The sequence below is a fragment of the Cherax quadricarinatus genome, chromosome 15 (assembly GCF_038502225.1).
Source record: "Cherax quadricarinatus isolate ZL_2023a chromosome 15, ASM3850222v1, whole genome shotgun sequence".
Taxonomy (NCBI): Eukaryota; Metazoa; Arthropoda; class Malacostraca; order Decapoda; family Parastacidae; genus Cherax; species Cherax quadricarinatus.
Genome location: NC_091306.1, coordinates 900848 through 923204, shown reverse-complemented (window position 1 = coordinate 923204; position 22357 = coordinate 900848). Strand labels below are relative to the sequence as shown.

The 22357-nt window shown below is 41.7% G+C and overlaps 1 protein-coding gene across 18 annotated transcripts in view; it reads right to left on the bottom strand.

Moving 5' to 3' along the window:
* LOC128692119 (serine-rich adhesin for platelets) overlaps positions 1–22357 on the bottom strand; it is a 580093-nt gene that overhangs the window by 81258 nt on the left and 476478 nt on the right. Inside the window, exon 1 of one of the 18 annotated variants that reach the window (XM_070085061.1) lies at positions 15068–16202. The exons of 16 other annotated variants lie outside the window; for them this stretch is intronic. In XM_070085061.1, the coding sequence (XP_069941162.1) occupies positions 15068–15631 (564 nt within the window). In that variant the 5' untranslated portion in view covers positions 15632–16202. Of the gene's footprint in view, positions 1–15067; positions 16203–22357 lie in introns of those variants that run through there. One more of the 18 variants, XM_070085075.1, reaches the window with a different exon arrangement.

The window sequence follows — 22357 nt, the reverse complement described above, 5'->3', positions numbered from 1 at the left end:
CACACACAGCTGGCTGTTACGTATAGGATAACAGTCATATAAAATATAGTTCTGTTTTGTGTACAAAATACACACACACACACACACACACACACACACACACACACACACACACACACACACACACACACACACACACACACATACATACACACACACACACACACACACACACACACACACACACACACACACACACACACACACACACACACACAATAAAAATTTTGGAAAACAAATTTTCTGACCACAGCTTACATTTTGTCCAACACTTTCTGCAAAACGTTTGTGGATAGAATATTTCGCTGACAACACGCGCACTGCACTCTGTTACGACCAGCTGAATGGAATACGTTCACACGCGTTCACAGTGATTTACGATTTTTTCCGAACAGAGAATCGACCCTCCAATATTCACTACACTGAATGACCTACACGGGTTTAGCGCTTTACGGAAAATTATTCAAAATATCTACGATTTTTGGGAGAGGCGCACTTAGAAAATAATTATTTATCAAGAATCCCTTCACTTATAAATCTTGAAAGAAGTTTTAGTGCCGTGGATGTTATTATTACCTTGTATCCCCCGTCACAAGTTAATATTTGTTCTCCTGTTCTTTCTTGCATTGCATTTATATGAAGCTCTCCACATGTCCGGGTCATTCAACGCAAGGAATGTTGTGATTAAAGAAAAGTACGAGCTTGATCAGTGTTTACTTGACTTTTACTTACAATTTGCCGGTATCTCCATACCACTTCCATCAACGCAAGAAATGATAGAGGCTCGATCCTCCATCCGTTCACCGCCGTCCGGTCTTAATATCGCTAAGACTGTATCCAGACATCCGTGGTATATAATACCGACAGGTTGATGCAAAACAACTGGATATCTTTCCCACTGACCAAGGCTGCGGTACTGAACACCTGCTATTAGACTGCGGCACTGAACACCTACTATTAGACTGCGGTACTGAACACCTGTTATTAGACTGCGGTGCTGAACACCTACTATTAGACTGCGGTGCTGAACACCTACTATTAGACTGCGGTACTGAACACCTGTTATTAGACTGCGGTGCTGAACACCTGCAATTGCTCATATGTCTAATTCTTCAACCAGGACGGTAGTGTGTGGACGTTACTGATTCCATTCACTAAGCACGGCTCATGTAGGATGCCTCGGGTGCTGGACTTCAACATTCGCGATTCATCTTTACTCATCATGAACGCTGTTCATTTGAGTATGCGTGCTGTAGTACCCTTGCGAACTTAACGAGGACCTGGAGCTCAGTTTATGTTATAATACACTGGCGAGCAACCAGAGCGTCTGGCGCACAATTAGTGTCACGTTACACTTGCAAACTCATTTTGGAACTAATGTTCGGCTCGTGTTGCAATATACTTATGAACTCATTGACGATCATGTTGCAATACAGTTGCGACCTAATTGAGGATCCGGTACTCAATTTGCAATGCAAAACGCTGTGTACTCAGTGAAGCTCTGGAAGAAACGGGTAATTTTTTTTTTCTGAGCCACTCCCATCTGCTCATATCCAACATACTAACCAACATTAATATTATGTTGACAGATTATAAAAACTCGAGTATTTATAATTAACGAATAACATTAAATACAAGTGAGAAAAAACGTTATATTCTTAATTTCTATATTAAAAAAAATCACAGAATTTTTCAAATTTAACTTTCCGTTCACTCCATTGCCGTGAAGTTCAAAGAGAATGAAACTGACGCCAGTACAAAAAAATAACCTTTTTTTTTCCGCTCCATCAAAGTGATATGGTTTATGATTCACCAAGAATATTCACGGACTGTCCAGGATGCCAGAGAAGAAGAGGATTTATTCAGTAAGAGTTTCATTATGAGGTGAAGCCACGTCTTGGGCAGACCAGATCCTGGTAACTGGAGAGTTGGGGTGCGTGTGGAGAAACTAAGTGTATGGCCTTTTATAACCACAAGTCAGTCTAGATTCTCGTCTTGAGAGATTGCAAGTGCAGATCCTGAACCAGAAGAGTCTGCTAGAGCTTTCTGCAGAGGCATAGAAACCTTGTCCGCACTGGGACGAGAAACTAATTGCAATTGCTGCTTAGATTTATCTGTATTTTCCATGTTTATCTTAGTTAAGTTATAACAGTTGAAAACTCTCCGTTACAGTATTATATTCCTATAGCGTTTTGTGTGAGTATTGCTTATGAATGAGATATATTTACACAGTATGTCAAACAAGTGTGGAGTTAATAATTAGTCGGTGATATATCAGGAGGTGATGACACAGTCTAGTCCCCCAGTACTGTGTGTGTGTGTGTGTGTGTGAGAGAGAGAGAGAGAGAGAGAGAGAGACAGAGATTTAGTGGGTTAAGCCTTCCACCACATTACCTTGCACTTTATCACCAATCAATGGGCCCAGTGCTCTTGTTTCTCCTGGAGAAGAATATTTGTAGACACAAATATTCTTTAACCTTTATTGAAATGATGAATAATGTTCTCTCAGTTTTTACACAGGAAGATACCAGCGATATTCCAGAAATAATAAATTATGTAGAACAGGACGATAATAAACTATGCACGATTAGGGTCACAAGTGACATGGTCCTTAAGCAAATAGAATAGATAAATTAAAACCTAACAAATCCCCAGGCCCTGATGAACTGTACGCAAGGGTTCTAAAGGAATGTAAAGAGGAGCTTAGCAAACCTTTGGCTAATCTTTTCAACATATCACTACAAACTGGCATGGAGCCAGATAAGTGGAAAATGGCAAATGTGATACCTATTTTCAAAGTAGGTGACAGGTCCTCAGCTTCGAACTATAGATCAATAAGCCTAACCTCCATATTGGGAAAATTTATGGAATCAGTAATTGCCGAGGGAGTTCGTAGCCACCTTGAAAAGCATAAATTAATCAACGAATCTCAGCATGGTTTTACAAAGGGGCGTTCCTGCCATACGAATTTATTATTTTTTTTCACTAAGGTATTTGAGGAGGTAGATCATGGTAATGAATATGATATTGTGTATATGGACTTCAGTAAGGCTTTTGACAGGGTCCCACATCAGAGACTATTGAGGAAAATTAAGGCACATGGAATAAGAGGAGAATTTTTTTCCTGGATAAAGGCATGGTTGACAAATAGGCAGCAGAGAGTTTGCATAAATGGGGAGAAATTAGCGTCACGAGTGGTGTTCCACAGGGATCAGTGTTGGGACCCCTGTTGTTCACAATCTACATAAACGACATAGATGAGGGCATAAAGAGCGACATAAGCAAGTTTGCCGATGACACCAAAATAGGCCGTCGAATTAATTCTGACGAGGACATTCGAGCACTCCAGGAAGATTTGAATAGACTGATGCAGTGGCCGGAGAAGTGGCAGATGCAGTTTAATATAGACAAATGCAAAGTTCTAAATGTTGGACAGGAAAATAACCATGTCACATATAAACTAAATAATGTAGATCTTAATATTTCGGATTGCGAAAAAGATTTAGGAGTTCTGGTTAGTAGTAATCTGAAACCGAGACAACAGTGCATTAGTGTTCGCAATAAAGCTAACAGAATCCTTGGCTTCATATCAAGAAGCATAAATAATAGGAGTCCTCAGGTTGTTCTTCAACTCTATATACCTTTAGTTAGGCCTCATTTAGATTATGCTGCACAGTTTTGGTCACCGTATTACAGATTCAGGAAGGATATAGGAAAGCACTGGTTTGGTAATAGATATACCTTTGATATACCTTTGAAGAGTTTCGAGAGTTTATCTACTCTCTGAGCCCGGCCATGGGTCAGGCTCGTCTGGTGCTTGCCTGGTCAACCAGGCTGTTGCTGCTGGAGGCTCGCTGCCCCACGTATCCATCACAGCCTGGTTGATGATGGATATGTGGGAGTTGTGGATGAGTGGAACAAACTCCCGAATACAGTTATAGAGGCTAAAACGTTGTGTAGTTTTAAAAGTGGGTTAGATAAATACATGAGTGGGTGTGGGTGGGTGTGAGTTGGACCTGATTAGCTTGTGCTACTAGGTCAGTTGCCGTGTTCCTTCCTTAAGTGAATGTGACCTGACCTGACTAGGTTGGGGCATTGGCTTAAGCCGGTAGGAGACTTGGACCTGCCTCGCATGGGCCAGTAGGCCTGAGGCAGTGTTCCTTCTTTACGTTCTTATGTTCAAGCGTATAGTGCTCTAGTGAGTGACCGTAAGGTTGATCACATATTTTGCATTGGCTTGGTAATCAAGTGTGTAGTAGTAGTAGTAGTAGTAGTAGTAGTAGTAGTAGTAGTAGTAGTAGTAGTAGTAGTAGTAGTAGCAGTGTGTGTGTATTCGCCTATATGTTGTTGCAGGGGTCGAGTATCAGCTCCTGGCTTCCATGTACGTGCGTGTGTATAAAACTTCCTGGAGTACTTCTAACCAAGCGTCAACCTGGCCACTACAGTGTCAGTCACTTTGTTTATACTGCAAGTTGCTCCATAAGTATATTTATCTACCTTCATGACATCATAGTGAGTTATGGCATTACTCAGATTCATTATTTACTTCTATCTAATATTATGGCTGATGCTTGACACTCATATAACAAAATTATATTTTACATTTTCCTCCACGAAACTTTGACTAATTTAGGCTAATTTATTAACTTTATCCTCTAGAAGAAATTCAATATTTGAAGGAATCCGGAAGAACTGTGAGGGAGGGGACCCGTGTGATTGTGTTATTAAGTGGGAGGCGATCACCTGATTCAACACACACACACACACACACACACACACACACACACACACACACACACACACACACACACACACACACACACACAACACACACACACTGGAGGCCAGGAGGGTCAGGGGAGACATGATAACGACATATAAAATACTGCGCGGAATAGACGAGGTGGACAAAGACGGGATGTTCCAGAGATGGGACACAGACACAAGAGGTCACAATTGGAAGTTGAAGACTCAGATGAATCAAAGGGATGTTAGGAAGTATTTCTTCAGTCACAGAGTAGTCAAGCCGTGGAATAGCCTAGAAAGTGAAGTAGTGGAGGCGGGAACCATACATAGTTTTAAGGCGAGGTATGATAAAGCTCATGGAGCAGGGAGAGAGAGGACCTAGTAGCAGTCAGTGAAGAGGCGGGGCCAGGAGCTATGACTCAACCCCTGCAACCACAAATAGGTGAGTACACACACACATACACACGCATGCACATACAACAGGCCTAGTGTCTAATTGACATGCGCCTAGGACCAAATGGTAAAACGTACTTTTGTTCCAGCAGTATTTCTTATATCTGCCGCTAATAGTCTGGCAACAAAGCTCTGAAAATGGCGGAAAATAGTAGAGCTCTACTAGGTTGTTCTAGGTTGTCTAATAGGTTGTTCTGCACATGTGACGCCGTGTAGACAACAAAAACAAAACTTAGAGGAAATTATCTTGTCAAGATCAGTAGAGTCACAGAGCCCTGGGGGGGGGGGGAGGTAATCAGGGTCGGCTCAAGAAAGGTTACGGTCATTTCAGCCGCCTGGATCAAGAGCTAGTATCGAGGCACCTCCTTTGAGGGTTTTTTTTTTACGTGTACCTCTGATATACCTCTGACAGAATCGAGTTTCTACTACTTCCTCAGAGAGGCTTGTCAAGTGCTTGGTGAACTAGGCAGCGGCGGCGGCAGCGGCGGCGATGAGGGAAACGGTGAGGGATGGTGGTACCATCAGTGGCGGCGGCGGTGGCGGTGTGAGGTGGTGGTAGCGGCGGTGGTGGCGGCAGTGGCGGTGGTGGTGAGGAGTGTGGTAGCGGCGGTGGTGGTGGTGGTGGTGGTGGGTGTGGTAGCGGTGGTGATGGTGGTGGTGGCGGCGGCGGCGGCGGCGGCCTACCGAGGTGATTTTCATACTTACTAAAGAAGTTTGTATATAGTTTACATTTTGTTTTAATTTGATATAAAGAATAATTATTATTTGCCAGGGGATTCATTAATCCCTCGGGAGTCAACAACTGTGGCAAGAGATTCTCAGCTGATCACAGCACATTTACAGATTCTCCAGACACAATATATAAAGACTTCGAATGTAAGAGACCACTCGAAACCAGTCACAGGTAATTCACATATGAAGCTTCATTCTGATGCTCCTATTGAATTATCTGAAAAAAAAAAATTCTTGGAAAATTGCCTCAAACTGGTCCGCTTTCATAAGATTTTCTTTGTGCCACATTATATCTGGTACGAATTTGGCATTAAACTGAAGTTGGTTTTAGTGAGGGATGGTATTTCTCCTGGTGGTTTAGTTCCATACCACGCGGTCCGGTTAATGTCCTGATCACTCCGGCTGTTGGTGTTAGCAGTACGCAGTTCAACATAGGCACCAATAGCCCGGCTTGGAAACTGTTCACGAGATTATAAAATACAAACGACGATACTCTTCCCTTATGTAGAAAATTACCTCTGTCAACAGTATGTCGCCATATTCCTTATTGCCTTACCTGGAGTATACCTGGAGAAGGTATACCTCCGCGGCCCGATCTGAGACCAAGCCTTGTGGTGGATCAGGGTCTGATCAGCCAGACTGTTACTGCTGGCCGCACGCAAACTTACGTAGGAACCACAGCCCGGCTGGTCAAGTGCTGAGTTTAGGTGCTTGTCCGGCGCCTTCAAGAGGGAACTTTACAAATGCTGTAAATCCCCATTCAGCTGGACTGCCGTACATCCAAAGAGCAAACTGCAAGAGCCACAGCCTGACTGATCCGACAATCAACCGTGACGCTGGGAAGTACGGTGACAGAACAAGTCGCTGAAATGAAATTTTCTCAACAGTGAATCGTCCGCCTCGTTCTTATTGCAAGTTAATTGCAACTGCAAAGTGAATTCTGACTCATACCACATAGATCTTAATCTTAACGTCATTGTTATTACTTCTTGTCTTTTCTTATCTCTGGAGGATGATCTTGCGTTCTTATCATTTCCTGGCGGAGATGATGATCCTCTTGCTGCTGCTCACAACAACTTTGATAATCAACTAATAATTATAACGAAATTAGCGAATGTCTAGAGAGAAATGTGCTATAGGGACGGGAGAGAGAGAGAGAGAGAGAGAGAGAGAGAGAGAGAGAGAGAGAGAGAGAGAGAGAGAGAGATGTTTGTGAGGCCAGAAGGAGGGATAATAAGGTTCTGGCATGCCAGTAATTACCTGGCGGGAGCTTCAGGGTGACACTAATGACTCTCTCTAATTAGTTCCCCTTCCCCTGTTAGCGTCAGTATTAATACTGATTAGTGCTAATTACCCTCGTCAGAACTGAGCTGGCACAGAGGGGTGTTATGTTGATGGGGTATATCAGTAGGGTATGTTGACGGACTATGTTGGTGAGGAACGCTTGTGGGGCATGTTATTGGGGAAGTCTTGTGTGGCATGCTGGTTCAGCATACCCACAATATGCAGTTAGGGTATGCTGGTTAAGTACGCTGAAAACGTCGTATTTTACTCTGAAGGTTCTTGTTATCCAGTCAGTTATTTTATTCTGAAGGTTCTTGTTATCCAGTCAGTTATTTTATTCTGAAGGTTGTTATCCAGTCACTTATTTTATTCTGAAGGTTCTTGTTATCCAGTCAGTTATTTTATTCTGAAGGTTCTTGTTATCCACTCAGTTATTTTATTCTGAAGGTTCTTGTTATCCACTCAGCTTAATCTGTAGGCTCTTGTTATCAAGTCAGTTATTTTGTTATTTTTGTTATTTTGTTCTTTGCAGTTGTGACATAAATATCATGTTTGCTAAACGTAAGATCTTCAGGTTAACTCCGGGTCCTGCTTTAATTATTTAAGATTTTCAATGGCAGGTTACAGAAATATATTCTTGTTGACTATCATGTTATCTGTGCAACTCTGGAATATTGATAAGATTGTTTGGTCATGGGCATTTTTGCATTTTAAATGTTGCTATCTCCAATTATATAAAAAATAACGTTGTAGTCATAATGCTGGACATTTATGTAACAAATTTTTAGTGACACATTGTGTTACTTTATTGACACATTGTGTTACTTTATTGACACATTGTGTTACTTTATTGACACATTGTGTTACTTTATTGACATATTGTGTTACTTTATTGACACATTGTGTTACTTTATTGACACATTGTGTTACTTTATTGACACATTGTGTTACTTTATTGACACATTGTGTTACTTTATTGACACATTGTGTTACTTTATTGAAACATTGTGTTACTTTATTGAAACATTGTGTTACTTTATTACTTAGCTAAGTTTTTGTATCACTGATTAAAGAACTCTGCACTTTTTATTGTTTTTACCCACTTGTAAAAAAAGGATATAATTGCTTATGTCTTTCCCAGCTTGTCATTAAAGCATACTGTATTTTTTTTAAATAACTTGAATATAATAAAGTCATGAATATGTTGACTACGAAACCATCAACCAGCCATGTTGGGAATGGGGAATGAAATGGGAAATAAGAATCTAACGAAAGTTCAGATTTGCTTCATTCTTTGTCAACAAAGAATATCTACCAGGAAAATGATAGGATGGATAATGAGAGCTTTCAAACAAAGGGATGATTCTTCTTAAATCACTTGTTCTCTCTTGACTGGAATATTGCTGTACACTAACAACTCCATTAAAGGTAGGTGAAACCGCAGATCTAGAGAATATACAGAGAACCTTCAATGCATATATAAGTTCAGGGACCTCTGACACTCATCGAGTTCCCTCTCAGTGTACTCGTTGTGACCCTTCTTTTTTAGTGCAGGTATTTTGTATTGTCAGACAAGTGAATTGTTGTCATTCGAAGTGATTTTTGTGTTCAAGATTGGAACCAGGCTCTCCATATTTTCTTTCAGGTGTAAATTATTATGTGCCATTCTCGCCTAAGTTCCAAGACATACAGCTGAAGGGACTTTAAACATGCCCAGTAGTTCAAATGCTTTACTGAGTGTATACAGTCAATGAAAGTTCTCTGTGTATTTTCCATCACAGGAATCTTGCCTGCCTTGAAAGGGGCAGTCAGTATACAGCAGTATTCCAGCCTGGAGAGAACAAGTCTTAAAAGTTCTAGTTATCCAGCCAATCATTTTCCATGTGAGAGCAATGAGAACATTGTTGACATCCTTGAATGCGAGATCTTCCGACATAGTTACTCCTATATTTTAAATGATCTGAGTTTATTCTGTACTCCGTTAGTCTTATTTTCTCCATTCTTCCATAACAGAGAGTAGATATACTCTTGAAACTCTTCAAAGGTATATATCAAAGGTATAACAGAACAACTGAAATTTGTCCTCGTTAAACAACATAATGTTGTCTGAGGTCCACTGTAAAACTTTATACCTACCTTAAGATTCACAGTGTGTTCTACGGGTGACTCTCATAGATATCATCAGCAAAGTATGTTATGATACTATAATTTATGTCCTTGTCAATGTCGGATTTAAAAATGACAAACATAAGTGGGGCGAGTATCGTTCCTTGGGGAACAGAGCTTTCCACTTCGACTTTACTCAGTTTACTACTACTCCTCTCTGGGTTTTATTTGTTAAGAAGTATTTTATCAATTTGCCCACTTTCCCAGTTCTTCCTTTTGCATGCATGGTCGCACGTGTCGACCGCTCTTGCAAAATCAGTGTACATTTCATCAGGCTTTATCTTGTCTTCTAGAGCATCCAGGACCGCATCGTAATAATATATCAACTGTGAAAGGCAGGAGCAACCTGCCCTGGATTATACAATTGTTGTGATCCCATGTGACTGGTTGTCATGTGAAGTTCCTGTGAAGTTCGGGCTATTGGTCCACAGTTTTTGTGCAGTTGCCTTACAGCCATCTTTTGTTAAGTTGAGCAATAATAGTGGCTTTCAGTGACTGTGGGATGACACCTGTGACTATTACCATCACCACCTTTGATATGTTTCGAGAGTCTTTCTACTCCCGGATCCCGGCCACGGTCCAGGCTCATGGCCGGGCCCATAAGTCTGGCCCACTACCAGCATCACCATTACCACCACCTCCATTATCACCATCACCACCGCCATTATCACCACCACCACCACCACCACCACCACCACCACCACCACCACCACCACCACCACCACCATCAACAACAATCGTGACAGGATGAGGTAACTTCCCGTCTACTGTGACAGAGCTCAAGTGTGTTACCAGCAGTTTTAGCTGGCTTTACTTGTTATCTGGTCTATAAGATCTGTTTTTCTTAGCTGTTACTGTTTTCTATATTTGTTAGCTGTTTTATCTAGCTGTTCATTATTATTATTATATTCAAAAAGAAGCGCTAAGCCACAAGGGCTATACAGCATCTAGCTGTTCAACCTGGCCGGACTGCCGTCACGGGTATTGGCTGTTTTTGCTGTCTGTTTTTACTAGCTATTCTTAGCTGACCGTTCTTGGTCTGTTCTTGTTAGCTGTTCCTAGTTGACTGTTCTTGGATGTTCTTCTTGTCTGTCCTTGCTATGTTAATTGACTGTTCGTGGATATTCTATTAACCGTCCTTGGCTGTTCTGGTAACTGGTCTTTGCTGTTCTCACTGATTCTCATTGCTAGTTGCTCCAGGTTGGCTGTTCTAGGATGTTGTTGCTGTCTGTCGTTGCTAACTGCTATTAACTGACTGCTCTTGGATGTTTTAATTGATTGTTTATTCCTGTTCTTGCTGACTGTCCCAGCTTCTAGCTAACTGTACTTGGGGTCCTAGCTGACTGTTCTTAGTTAGGTGTTGTAGTGGGCTGCTCCTGCTAGATGCTCAAGCTGGGCGTCCATAGCTGCTCGTTCCAGCTTCCGTTCATAGCTGTCAGTGCTTGTCGTAACCAGCTGTCTCTGTTCGTTATTCTTAACATGCAGTAAACAGGCACCCTAACCTGGCACTAACCTCAACAGTCTGGAACTCTCTTCCACACTCTTTCCTGGAGTATGGCTCCCACACCTGTTTTCTGGCACCCTTATCAGAGCTCTGACACCTTCCCCTGGAACTTGGCACCTACACCTAGACTCTGACCACTTCACCTGGAGCTTGGCACCTTCAAATAGATTCTGACACCTTCACCTGGAGCTTGGCACCTTCAAATAGATTCTGACACCTTCACCTGGAGCTTCACACCTGTATCTTGACTCTGGCACCCTCACCTGGGTTGATACTCCTAACCCCCCACAAGCTGGAGTTTCTCATGCAGGGAATCCCTTACAACACCTGGCGGCTCAAGTGATGATGCTGTTTATATTTCCCATATTATTTACAACGAGCTTTTCATTCTGAGTTTGAGTGGCTAGCAGTAGGTTTTAAATTACTGCTAACCAGAACTCCTAAATATTTTAGGAATTCAGAGTAAGATCTGCATTATTTTGCTTATAAGCGTCATGATTATATTCTTATCCAAGGCTTGGAACTTTGCATTTATCCATCCAGGGAGATGCTAACGTACTCTCGTGTGAGGAGTGGAACGGAAGCCTATAAAACGTTTTGCACTCAGGTAGGATTACTGAGTTTTTCTAAATCCTGAACACACAGACAACAGGCAACTCTTATAAGCCCTTACTTACATTTATTACACTCTTATTTTTATATAGTCCTTTATATAGTCTTTTAATATATATATATATATATATATATATATATATATATATATATATATATATATATATATATATATATATATATATATATATATATATATACCTGTCGGTCAGTTTATCTATTAAATTTGCTATGATCCCAGTAGATAATCTGAGAAATCATGATTGATGATGATGGCAAGTCAGCATAAACGCACAGCATTTCCAGAATGAAACACCTGTTGGTGCTGTTGGAGGTATGACTATCTTCTCTTGTGCTTGTGTGTGTGTGTGTGTGTGTGTGTGTGTGTGTGTGTGTGTGTGTGTGTGTGTGTTTGGTGAAGCCAAGGTTGTATGTGATGGTCTGGGTTAACAACGTAATGGTGGCATTGGCAGACAGGAGAGTTGAACAAACATGAAGAAGGTTCATAAACTGATTTAGAAGAGGGTTCGGTAAACGCTAGGTGCGTTTGATAAGCAAGAGGTACATTTTATAAGCAAGAAGAGGATCTGACAAACAAGAAAAGTTTTAAAAACAGAGCAACTTCTCAAAGTCCTTCCGTGAAAGGATTATGTCACGGAGCAGTGAAGAATCAAGGGACTCGAGCGTCACCATTTCGTCCATCATCACCTGTTATCTCGAGCGAGTCAACAAGCCAGGTAAACAAGGGCTTCAGATACATCATCGTGTAGCTTGAGGACACCTCTGATATACCTGTGACAAGTTTCGAGAGTTTTCCTACTCTCGCAGCCTGGCCCGGGCTCAGGCTTGGCTGGTGTTTACCTTGTCATCCAGGCTTTTCCTGCTGACGGCCCGCTGGCCCACATATTCATCACAGTCTGGATGATCTAGCACTTGGCGGAGGTATTTATCGAGTTTCCTCTTAAAGATTACAATAACTGTTCCAACGATATTTCTAATATCTACTGGTACCAGGTGCCAGATCAACTAGGCTGTGATGCATATGTAAAACAGCTGACCACCAGCAGCAACAGCCTGGATGACCAGGCAAGCACCAGACAAGCCTGGCCTATGGCCGGGCTCCGCGAGTAGAAAAACTCGGAACTCATCAAAGGTATATTAAAGGTATATATCAAAGGATCTAGACCCTTTTTTAATAATATAATGTATGGCAGCATTCACTGTTGTATACGTGATGACAGTGACACTTCCGATAATGCGTTAACAACGCTAACAAGGGTATATAACTGAACAATGTTCACTAACACGTATGATAGTGTCGGGCTGCGCTGTTCCTGGAGGTTGTTTTTCCGCCTCATGTTTTTGTCTTTCTACTGTAGTTGGTGGTATCAACAACAGCCTGACCAGATACGCTTAACGGACGAAGGATCTAACCTTCACAACTAGCGCTGAATGACCCGCACGGGTTTAGTGCTTCGTGAAATACAATACTTCTTCTCATAGTTCCTAAAAGTATCGTGGTCAGCCACCGACATTTTACCTAGAGTTATCTCACAACAGTGACACTTGATCTGGGTATTGTTCTACAGAAACTCATATCTGGAGAAACTTTCTAAACTAGACTGCTTGTTAGTGTCAGATTTATTGTTTCAAATCAACTGTTCAGTGATTTTTTCCTGTGACCTGTGAGGTCCTGTTTAACAACCGACTTACAGAATGGCAGCCAATACCATTCAGGATATTCTGGTGTCCCTGTGGTGTTTATGTTGAGTTGTGTGCTGCAGGCACTGATAGCCTGACTTATCATGTTATTAACGAGATGCCTTCTTTGGGAGAGGGTTGTGAGGACGAGAAAGCTCGGAAATTCTATACAAGTCTATATTCCCATGAGCGTTTCCTCGCTGTCAATAAAGGTAGAGGCCTTTTCTCTAAGTAAGCGAAATCGCAGCGCCCTGAGCTCTGGCTAGTCTTCCTAGTCGGTGGGCTGATCCATCAGGCTCTTAGTGTTGGCATATTTTTATATGCATCCCGTGAATGATTAATAAGTTCAACCTCAACAGTCGGTGATCTGACGGGAGGCAGCATAAACATGAGGCATTTAATTCATTCTTGAAAGCGTCTTTAGCACTCGAAACCCAAACTAGTTCATGGAAAAGCTTAATGAAGAAGCATGCAAAGGTCTGACGACAACATGTCCCATTAAGAAAGCTCAAGCAGAGATCATACATAGAGTAAGAGCGGAGAAAACCTTACAGAAAGAAGAAGATTGCTTCATGAGAAAAAACAGTAAATATAATGTAAGGGACCTGGGAGTAGTAATGTCTGAGGATCTCACTTTCAAGGATCACAACAGTGCCACGATCGCACGTGCAAGGAAAATGATAGGATGGATAATGAGAACTTTCAAAACGAGAGATGCCAAGCCCATGATGATCCTTTTCAAATCACTTGTTCTCTCTAGGCTGGAATACTGCTGTACATTAACATCTCCATTCAAAGCAGGTGAAATCGCAGATCTAGAGAGTGTACAGAGATCCTTTACTGCACGTATAAGTTCTGTCAAGCACCTTAACTACTGGGAACGCTTGGAAGCACTTGACTTGTACTCGTTGGAACGCAGGAGGGAGAGATATATCATAATCTACACTTGGAAAATCTTGGAAGGAATGGTCCCAAATCTGCACACAGAAATCACTCCCTACGAAAGTAAAAGACTGGGCAGGCGATGCAAAATGCCCCCAATAAAAAGTAGGGGCGCCATTGGTACACTAAGAGAAAACACCATAAGTGTCCGGGGCCCAAAACTGTTCAACAGCCTCCCATCAAGCATTAGGGGAATTGCCAATAAACCCCTGGCTGCCTTCAAGAGAGAGCTGGACAGATACCTAAAGTCAGTGCCGGATCAGCCGGGCTGTGGCTCGTACGTTGGACTGCGTGCGGCCAGCAGTAACAGCCTAGTTGATCAGGCCCTGATCCATCGGGAGGCCTGGTCATGGACCGGACCGCGGGGGCGTTGATCCCCGGAATAACCTCCAGGTAATCACAACAAACGGAAACAAATCTACGCCTGGAAATAGATACAGAACAGAAACTAAAGTATTTATACCAGGAAGAAAAAGTGCATGGAACATTTTTTACTAATCTGAAGCACCACTACATTATACATGATTTACATATATCACTTCACAGTTCTCATTTCCTCACCAAAAGTGATGATCACGTTCTCTTTGCCTCCTGCAATTGAGAACTACATTACCAGTTATAATACATATGATTAATAAAAATTATCACAAAATCTGAAGAGAAACATTTTGATTTATTACCCATTTACATTTAGGTAATGTAAATGTAAACAAGAATAAGCGTGAAGAAAGACATAATCCAAAACAGAAATATTTGATACACCGACCTACGTCACACGGATGAGGCTTTCATGAAACTGAAGCTATGAACAAAAGTTAATTAGAGTAAAATAAAATTGTCTTGCACAATAACAGCATAAATTCACTTACCGTCATAATTAAATTTAAATTAAATTCTCTTGCACAATACTAATATAAATTCACTTACCGTCATGTTGAACAGGTTTGGAGAAAGTTTCAAGGACAGACGATAAACAGGGTTGCCCTCTCCGAGCGTCCACTGTTTGTTGATGTGTTTCTCAGTCTTGGCGTCCTCCTCCTCCAGGAAGATGCCTCCCTTGGAAGAAGCTGAGAAAGACCCATTTTGCATCGGGGATTCCTCTACTTCGGGTTCTTTAAAGTTTACGGTTTTGGATCCTCTTCTGTCGTTGAGTTTGTTCGGCTTGTCGCTGAAGGGATCAACCCCTTCTATCTCGTCAGACTCCCTGGATAAAGACTCCTTGGAGGTACTTGTAGTGAGCCCCAAAGGATCTTTCGCCTCACCAGAACCAACATCAAGTCTAGAGTTTACATCCGATTCGCTAAAAACATCCGAAGGTACCTTCTCCGTCGCGGGATCATGTTGGCTTCCGTCTTGAGAGTCTCTGGTGACCAGGGAATCTATAGGGTTTTCGGAGGCCGCCTCTTCCTCCCCAGGGCTAGGGACGTTGAGTCTTTCGACGCCAGGTGAGCCTCCAGACACTGCCAGGCAGTGAGCCTCGGATTCACACATGATTCTCACTCGCAAGGTTGTGCAAAGACAGTTCTAAACTATTCCGTATGTATAATTCTCCTTCATGACCTTTTGTCAATGTTTACGTCTCGTAATCCTTTGATGGAATGTCTTCTCGATTTCAGTAGTATTTTGAAAGATTTTTTCAACCTGATTTCATTATTTCTTTCATTACTTGTATTTTCTCTAAAACGTTTTTTAAAACTTCTTAATAACTACTGAATCTCTGTTCAGTACAAAGTAAACTAATTATCTCGCTATTTATTCTTCATGAACATAGCCAACATGCATTCACCCACACTGCTAACTTTGACTACATTCACCTTCACTGCCAACTCTGTCTACATTCACCCACACTACTAACGTTGTCTACATTCACCCATTAAGCAAAGCTTTTGAATCAGTGGCAATCTGCAGATGGTGAAATAATTTTGATTTGTCGTTTAAAAGGTTTAGATAGACATAGCATACAGTACATTATCTCATAAGAGATAATATACTGTATGCCAAGTTTTCCAGTGGGCAACGGTAAACAATATGATGTTCAATGAGGACAAATTCCAACTACTCCGTTATGGAAAACTGGAGGAGATAGTAACTAGAACAGAGTATACTACTGACTCCGGCCATACAATAGAGCGGAAAAATAATGTAAGGGACCTGGGAGTAGTAATGTCTGAGGATCTCACTTTCAAGGATCACAACAGTGCCACGATCGCACGTGCAAAGAAAATGATAGGATGGATAATGATAACTTTCAAAACGAGAGATGCCAAGCCCATGATGATCCTTTTCAAATCACTTGTTCTCTCTAGGCTGGAATACTGCTGTACATTAACATCTCCATTCAAAGCAGGTGAAATCGCAGATCTAGAGAGTGTACAGAGATCCTTTACTGCACGTATAAGTTCTGTCAAGCACCTTAACTACTGGGAACGCTTGGAAGCACATGACTTGTACTCGTTGGAACGCAGGAGGGAGAGATATATCATAATCTACACTTGGAAAATCTTGGAAGGAATGGTCTCAAATCTGCACACAGAAATCACTCCCTACGAAAGTAAAAGACTGGGCAGGCGATGCAAAATGCCGCCAATAAAAAGTAGGGGCGCCATTGGCACACTAAGAGAAAACACCATAAGTGTCCGGGGCCCAAAACTGTTCAACAGCCTCCCATCAAGCATTAGGGGAATTGCCAATAAACCCCTGGCTGCCTTCAAGAGAGAGCTGGACAGATACCTAAAGTCAGTGCAGGATCAGCCGGGCTGTGGCTCGTACTTTGGACTGCGTGCGGCCAGCAGTAACAGCCTAGTTGATCAGGCCCTGATCCATCGGGAGGCCTGGTCATGGACCGGGCCGCGGGGGCGTTGATCCCCGGAATAACCTCCAGGTAACCTCCAGGTAAGAGGATAAAAGTAGAATAGCACTACAGTAGGTCTACTGACTCATGCTAGTCAAGTTCATCAACCCAACAATTTCCACCACTGTATCTTACATTGTCTTAAATGCTTTAAATATTCCATGACTCTACCAGACCAATACAGCGCTGTATAGCCCTTGTGGCTTAGCGCTTCTTTTTGATTATAATAATAATAATACCAGACCAATTATTTTCATGTAAGTTAGATGGACACAGATGCAATTATTGTGACATTTTATTGTGGCAACGTATCGCTTTCCAGGTCATTTGTCAAGCTTGACAATGCTCCTGGAGAGCGAAACGTTGCCACGATAAAATGTCACATGAGTTGCATCGGTGTCCATTCACTTAATATTTTGTCGGTAATTCTGTCATTATTAACAGTGTCTTCGTGTACACTTTCTAAATCTTAATCTGTTTATTTTAAATCTGTTATTTCTTTATTTTCTTAGACGTTAGTAGCATATTATGGGTCTTACATTTATTTATTCCTGTCTCCAATTATCTTTGATATACCTTTGCCTTTTTCTACTCGTCTGGTGTTTGTGATCAACCAGGTTGTTGCTGTTGGTGGCCTGCAGCCCCACATATCCATCACAGCCTGGTTGATTTGGCACCTGGTGAAGATACTTGTCCAATTTCCTCTTGAAGACTTTTATACTTGTCCCGGCAGTGTTTCTGAAATCTTCTGGTAAGATGCTGAAAAATCTGAGACCACGAATGTTGATACAGTGTTTCCTTACTGTGCTCACTACACCCCTGCTTTTCACTGGTTTTAATCTGTTTGAGGACCATGATTTCGGTGAGTTGTACATTATCTTACCTGGAGGTTACCTGGAGGTTATTCCGGGGATCAACGCCCCCGCGGCCCGGTCCATGACCAGGCCTCCCGATGGATCAGGGCCTGATCAACTAGGCTGTTACTGCTGGCCGCACGCAGTCCGACGTACGAGCCACAGCCCGGCTGATCCGGCACCGACTTTAGGTATCTGTCCAGCTCTCTCTTGAAGGCGTAATGTATTTTCATCGAGTCCCTCTATGAATTAGGCTGTTGGTGCTAGCGGGCAGCAGGCTTGCATAGCCATCACAGCCTCTTTATTGATGAAACGTTCCGCCACACAGTGGCTTCATCACTCCTATACAAAGAAGAATGTTTAAGATCAGAAGCAGTTTGAGGTAATCAGTCCCTCAGCCTTGAGTCGATGTCATCAGTCCATCAGTCTTGAAAAAAAATATGAATTTCCGCAAACTGGGAGGAAAAGACTGAGATAATGACGCAAAGGAATTAAAGGAAACGGAAATTAGATACACAGAGAAGAGCATAACATGATAAAGAAGCAACCGAAGCAGTGACTAAAATTTGTGACAATATGAGTAACAAGCTGCGGAAGGATACATTAACATTAGCAATAACAGCCGACAAAAACAGCAGCAAGAGCAGCCAACAAAGGCAACAGCATGAGCAGCCGACAGCAACAATAGTAAAAGCAGCCGACAACAAACAGAAACAGCAATGAACAGCAGCAACAGAAACAACAGGAGACAGCTGGTGAAGGTAACGGACGGATCACTTTGTTGATGACCATTAGCATCCCCCCTCCTCCCCTCCACACCCTGACCCTCCTTTTCCCCTGGCCTCCCATGCATCCCTACTCTCCCCACACCCCCTACCATCACCCTTTATTCCGCTTTGATGTCTCTATTCCCTCTCCAATTGCCCCTCCGCCTTTCTTCATCACTTCTATCGCCTCTGTTCTCACGTTTCATGTTTATAATATCTCTTTTATTTACCTTGTTTTCCGCGTTCGTACCCTACCTAAGTTCCCTTAATTTTTCTTCCACAGTTCCAGCATTCTCCCCCACATCCTCAACGTCTACATTCGCCCCACATCCTATCTCCCTCCTCCCTCCTCTCACCCCGCATTTTACTTCTCCCTCACACCCCACATCCTCTCTCTCCAACCCTCCACACTCTTTGGGTCACTGTCGAATTGGTAGGATGACTCCCTAACAGTTTTGTCCTGTCTGCCTCTCTCTCTCTCTCTCTCTCTCTCTCTCTCTCTCTCTCTCTCTCTCTCTCTCTCTCTCTCTCTCTCTCTATCTATCTATCTATCTCCCCTTTCACTTTGCATTTACCTGTGACTACTTTCCAGTTTTTCTCCTCGGTTCGATGTCAGGTTTCTCTGGTAACTGCCTACTCAGTTGGGTGTTGATGTTTACATTCCATCACAAAATGGTTGATCAAGCAGCACCAATAGAGACGATTATGCTCCAGCCTTTTTTAAAATTGCGAATCAAGAGCCTCGAATGCTAAATGTACTGTAATTGTATCTATGGAAGTTGTCTTAATATAATAATAATAATAATAATAATAATAATAATAATAATAATAATAATCAATAATAATAAAGATACGTTTAACACGGCGTTTGTCTCCCACCGAGGTAGCGTGATCCCAAAAAGAGAAAACCTTCACCACCAAGACTGTTCAATAGCCTTCCAGCATACATAAGGGGAATTACCAATAGACCCTTGGCTGTCTTCAAGAAGGCACTGGACAGGCACCTAAAGTCAGTACCTGACCAACCGGGTTGTGGTTCGTACGTCAGCTTGCGTGCGGCAAGCAGTAACAGCCTGGTTGATCAGACCTTGATCCACCATGAGGCCTGGTCTCAGACCGGACCACGGGGGCGTTGACCCCCAAAACCCTCTCCAGGTAAACTCCAGGTAAACCATTCATTCAGTGGCTGTTTTGCCAGAAGTGAGAAGACATCACTTCATATCCCATATAGACAGAGACGCAGGCAATAGCTCCGTATCATCTTCTGCGGACGAGGCTAGAATCTGTGTCTGAGTGACTTCCACTCATGACACAACGAATCTTCAAGCTGATTAAGTACAAGCTTCCCAGTAGGCCATTATGACTGTCTTAAATAAAATTGGATACATCCGCAATGTGCTGCTGGTGCTACCTTATCATATTTCATCACGCAGGATTGGGGATCATTCTGCTTCACTATGAGACTTCTACATACATTGTACATACATACATTATATATATATATATATATATATATATATATATATATATATATATATATATATATATATATATATATATATATATATATATATATATTGACATGGATATTTCTTTTCCTCTCTCTCTCGTTTTCTTTCCTCTGTCTCCCGAGTATAATTTCTCATGCTCTCAGGTCTGGGAAGATGCACACATCTTCATAAAATTTTCCTTTCTCCTGTATATGGGATAGGTTATCCAGGTATGCTGAAGGAAATCTTAGAAGTTCCCGTAGCTAATGAACCCTTACTGGAATGTTTGACAATATCCTCATTATGATCTTCAAAGAAGACAAATTTCATCAACTCCCCTTTGGAGAATCAGAGGAAATAAAAATTCGAATGGAGAGTGAAACAAATTCGAATCACTCAATAGAGCGAAATTTTATTGTGAGAAACTTATGAGTGATAATTTAAGATCTCACATTCAAGGATCACAACACTGTTATCCCAGACGCAAGGAAAATGGTAGGACAGGTAACTAGAACCTCCCAAACAAGAGATGTGAAGATATTGATGATCCTCTTCAGGTCATTTGTTCCCTCTGTATAACAAAACCTTTTAATGCAGGTGAGACTGCATAACTTGATAACACAGTGACCAACACCGTGTCGGGAAAACAGTTTTTTCCTGAATGGAAATAGTCTGAATTTATTTATCATTGAATATCATGTTTTCCGTTGCCCAATGAAATATTTTGTTAATATCTGTAGATTTTGAGTATTTTCCACTCGGGAATCTTTCATCCAAATATTTGCATTGTTTGCGAAAGATCAACGAAGTTGCCGTTCATGTTTTTATCCATAACTGACGAATGTTTCCACTCAGGTCTGAAATTTGTTTGATTTTCTCCCACTTATAAACAACAGGTGACAAGAGGAGCAATAAGGGATACTTGGCAGTAAAAGTCTGATCAGGGAGAACAAGAAGGAACTCTGACCTAAGGCAAGGGTAGAGACACCCTGGATACTGGTCACAGGTATGTCTGTGATCCGTTCGTGATATTGTAATAAACAGCTCTCTTCTTGACTTGTGATTATTCTAAAATCCAGTTTACGAGATGTTACTCCAAAGGCACAGCTGCCAAACACCTTTACTAAATTCATACCCAAGACTTCCGTCTGTTTTTCAGTTACTGTGTGATTCTGTCTCTTCACTCACCAAATTATATTTGCGTGGGTCTCATCTCTTTAACTATACCGAACAGTATTATTAGGCTTTTCTGGCATTTTGGACCATGTCATACATATTCTTGAAGCTGTGTTACTGCATTGGCCTCCACCACTTCACTATCCAACTTATTTTTTTCCACAGTACCGACATAAAATAAAGATTTGTTAAGCTTTTCATGCCTCACCTGTCCATAGCTTCCATTATTTTTTTATGTCTTAGAGCCTCGTAATTAACTCTTTACCTGCCCTATGAAATCCACTGAGTATTTTGTAGTCATAATCATGTCTCTTGTAATCTTCCTCTCTGTCAAAGTTGTCAGGTTCAGTTCCTTCAAACTATCTCCATAATGCATTCCTCTCGGCTCTGGGACTTGTCTGGTTGAAAACGTTCGGATTTTAATGAGTTTCTGTATGTGGCTTACCAGTTGGGGCTCAATGCTGGGTCTGCAAACTCGAATAGTTACGAAAGGCTGGGTCTTCTTTCTCTAAAATTATGATGACCTAGAATTCTCTAGCGAGTTCATTTTTTCCCCCTTTCAAGGTGGTTATCTCTCAGGGTACTTCTCTCCCTCGTGGAGATCCTCGAGAAGATTCACTCTCTCGGAGTGATTCTTTCTCAAGGGGACCTGCTCAGGATGATTCTCTCAAGGCGATTGTCTTTCCTGGGGTGATGCATTGAGTGATTCACTCTCGGGATGATTCTCTCTCTCTCTCTAAGGGCGAGTCTCTCTGAATGATTCTCTGAAGTCAGTATTCTCTCAAGTGACAGCATATATGACGCTAAGGGTGACAGTAGAGGTGCCATTCAAAATGGGTGACTCAGTGTGTGTCATTTTCTAAGAAAGACGCTCACTCAAGGGTGAAATTACCGCAAATATTATACAACAGTTCCGTCTGGCCTTCATTGTTCCTGCTCTCAGACGCACCAGATGAGTCAACATTACTCAGGAGGAGAAGGTGGAAGAGAGAGAAAGTTATATATATATATATATATATATATATATATATATATATATATATATATATATATATATATATATATATATATATAATATA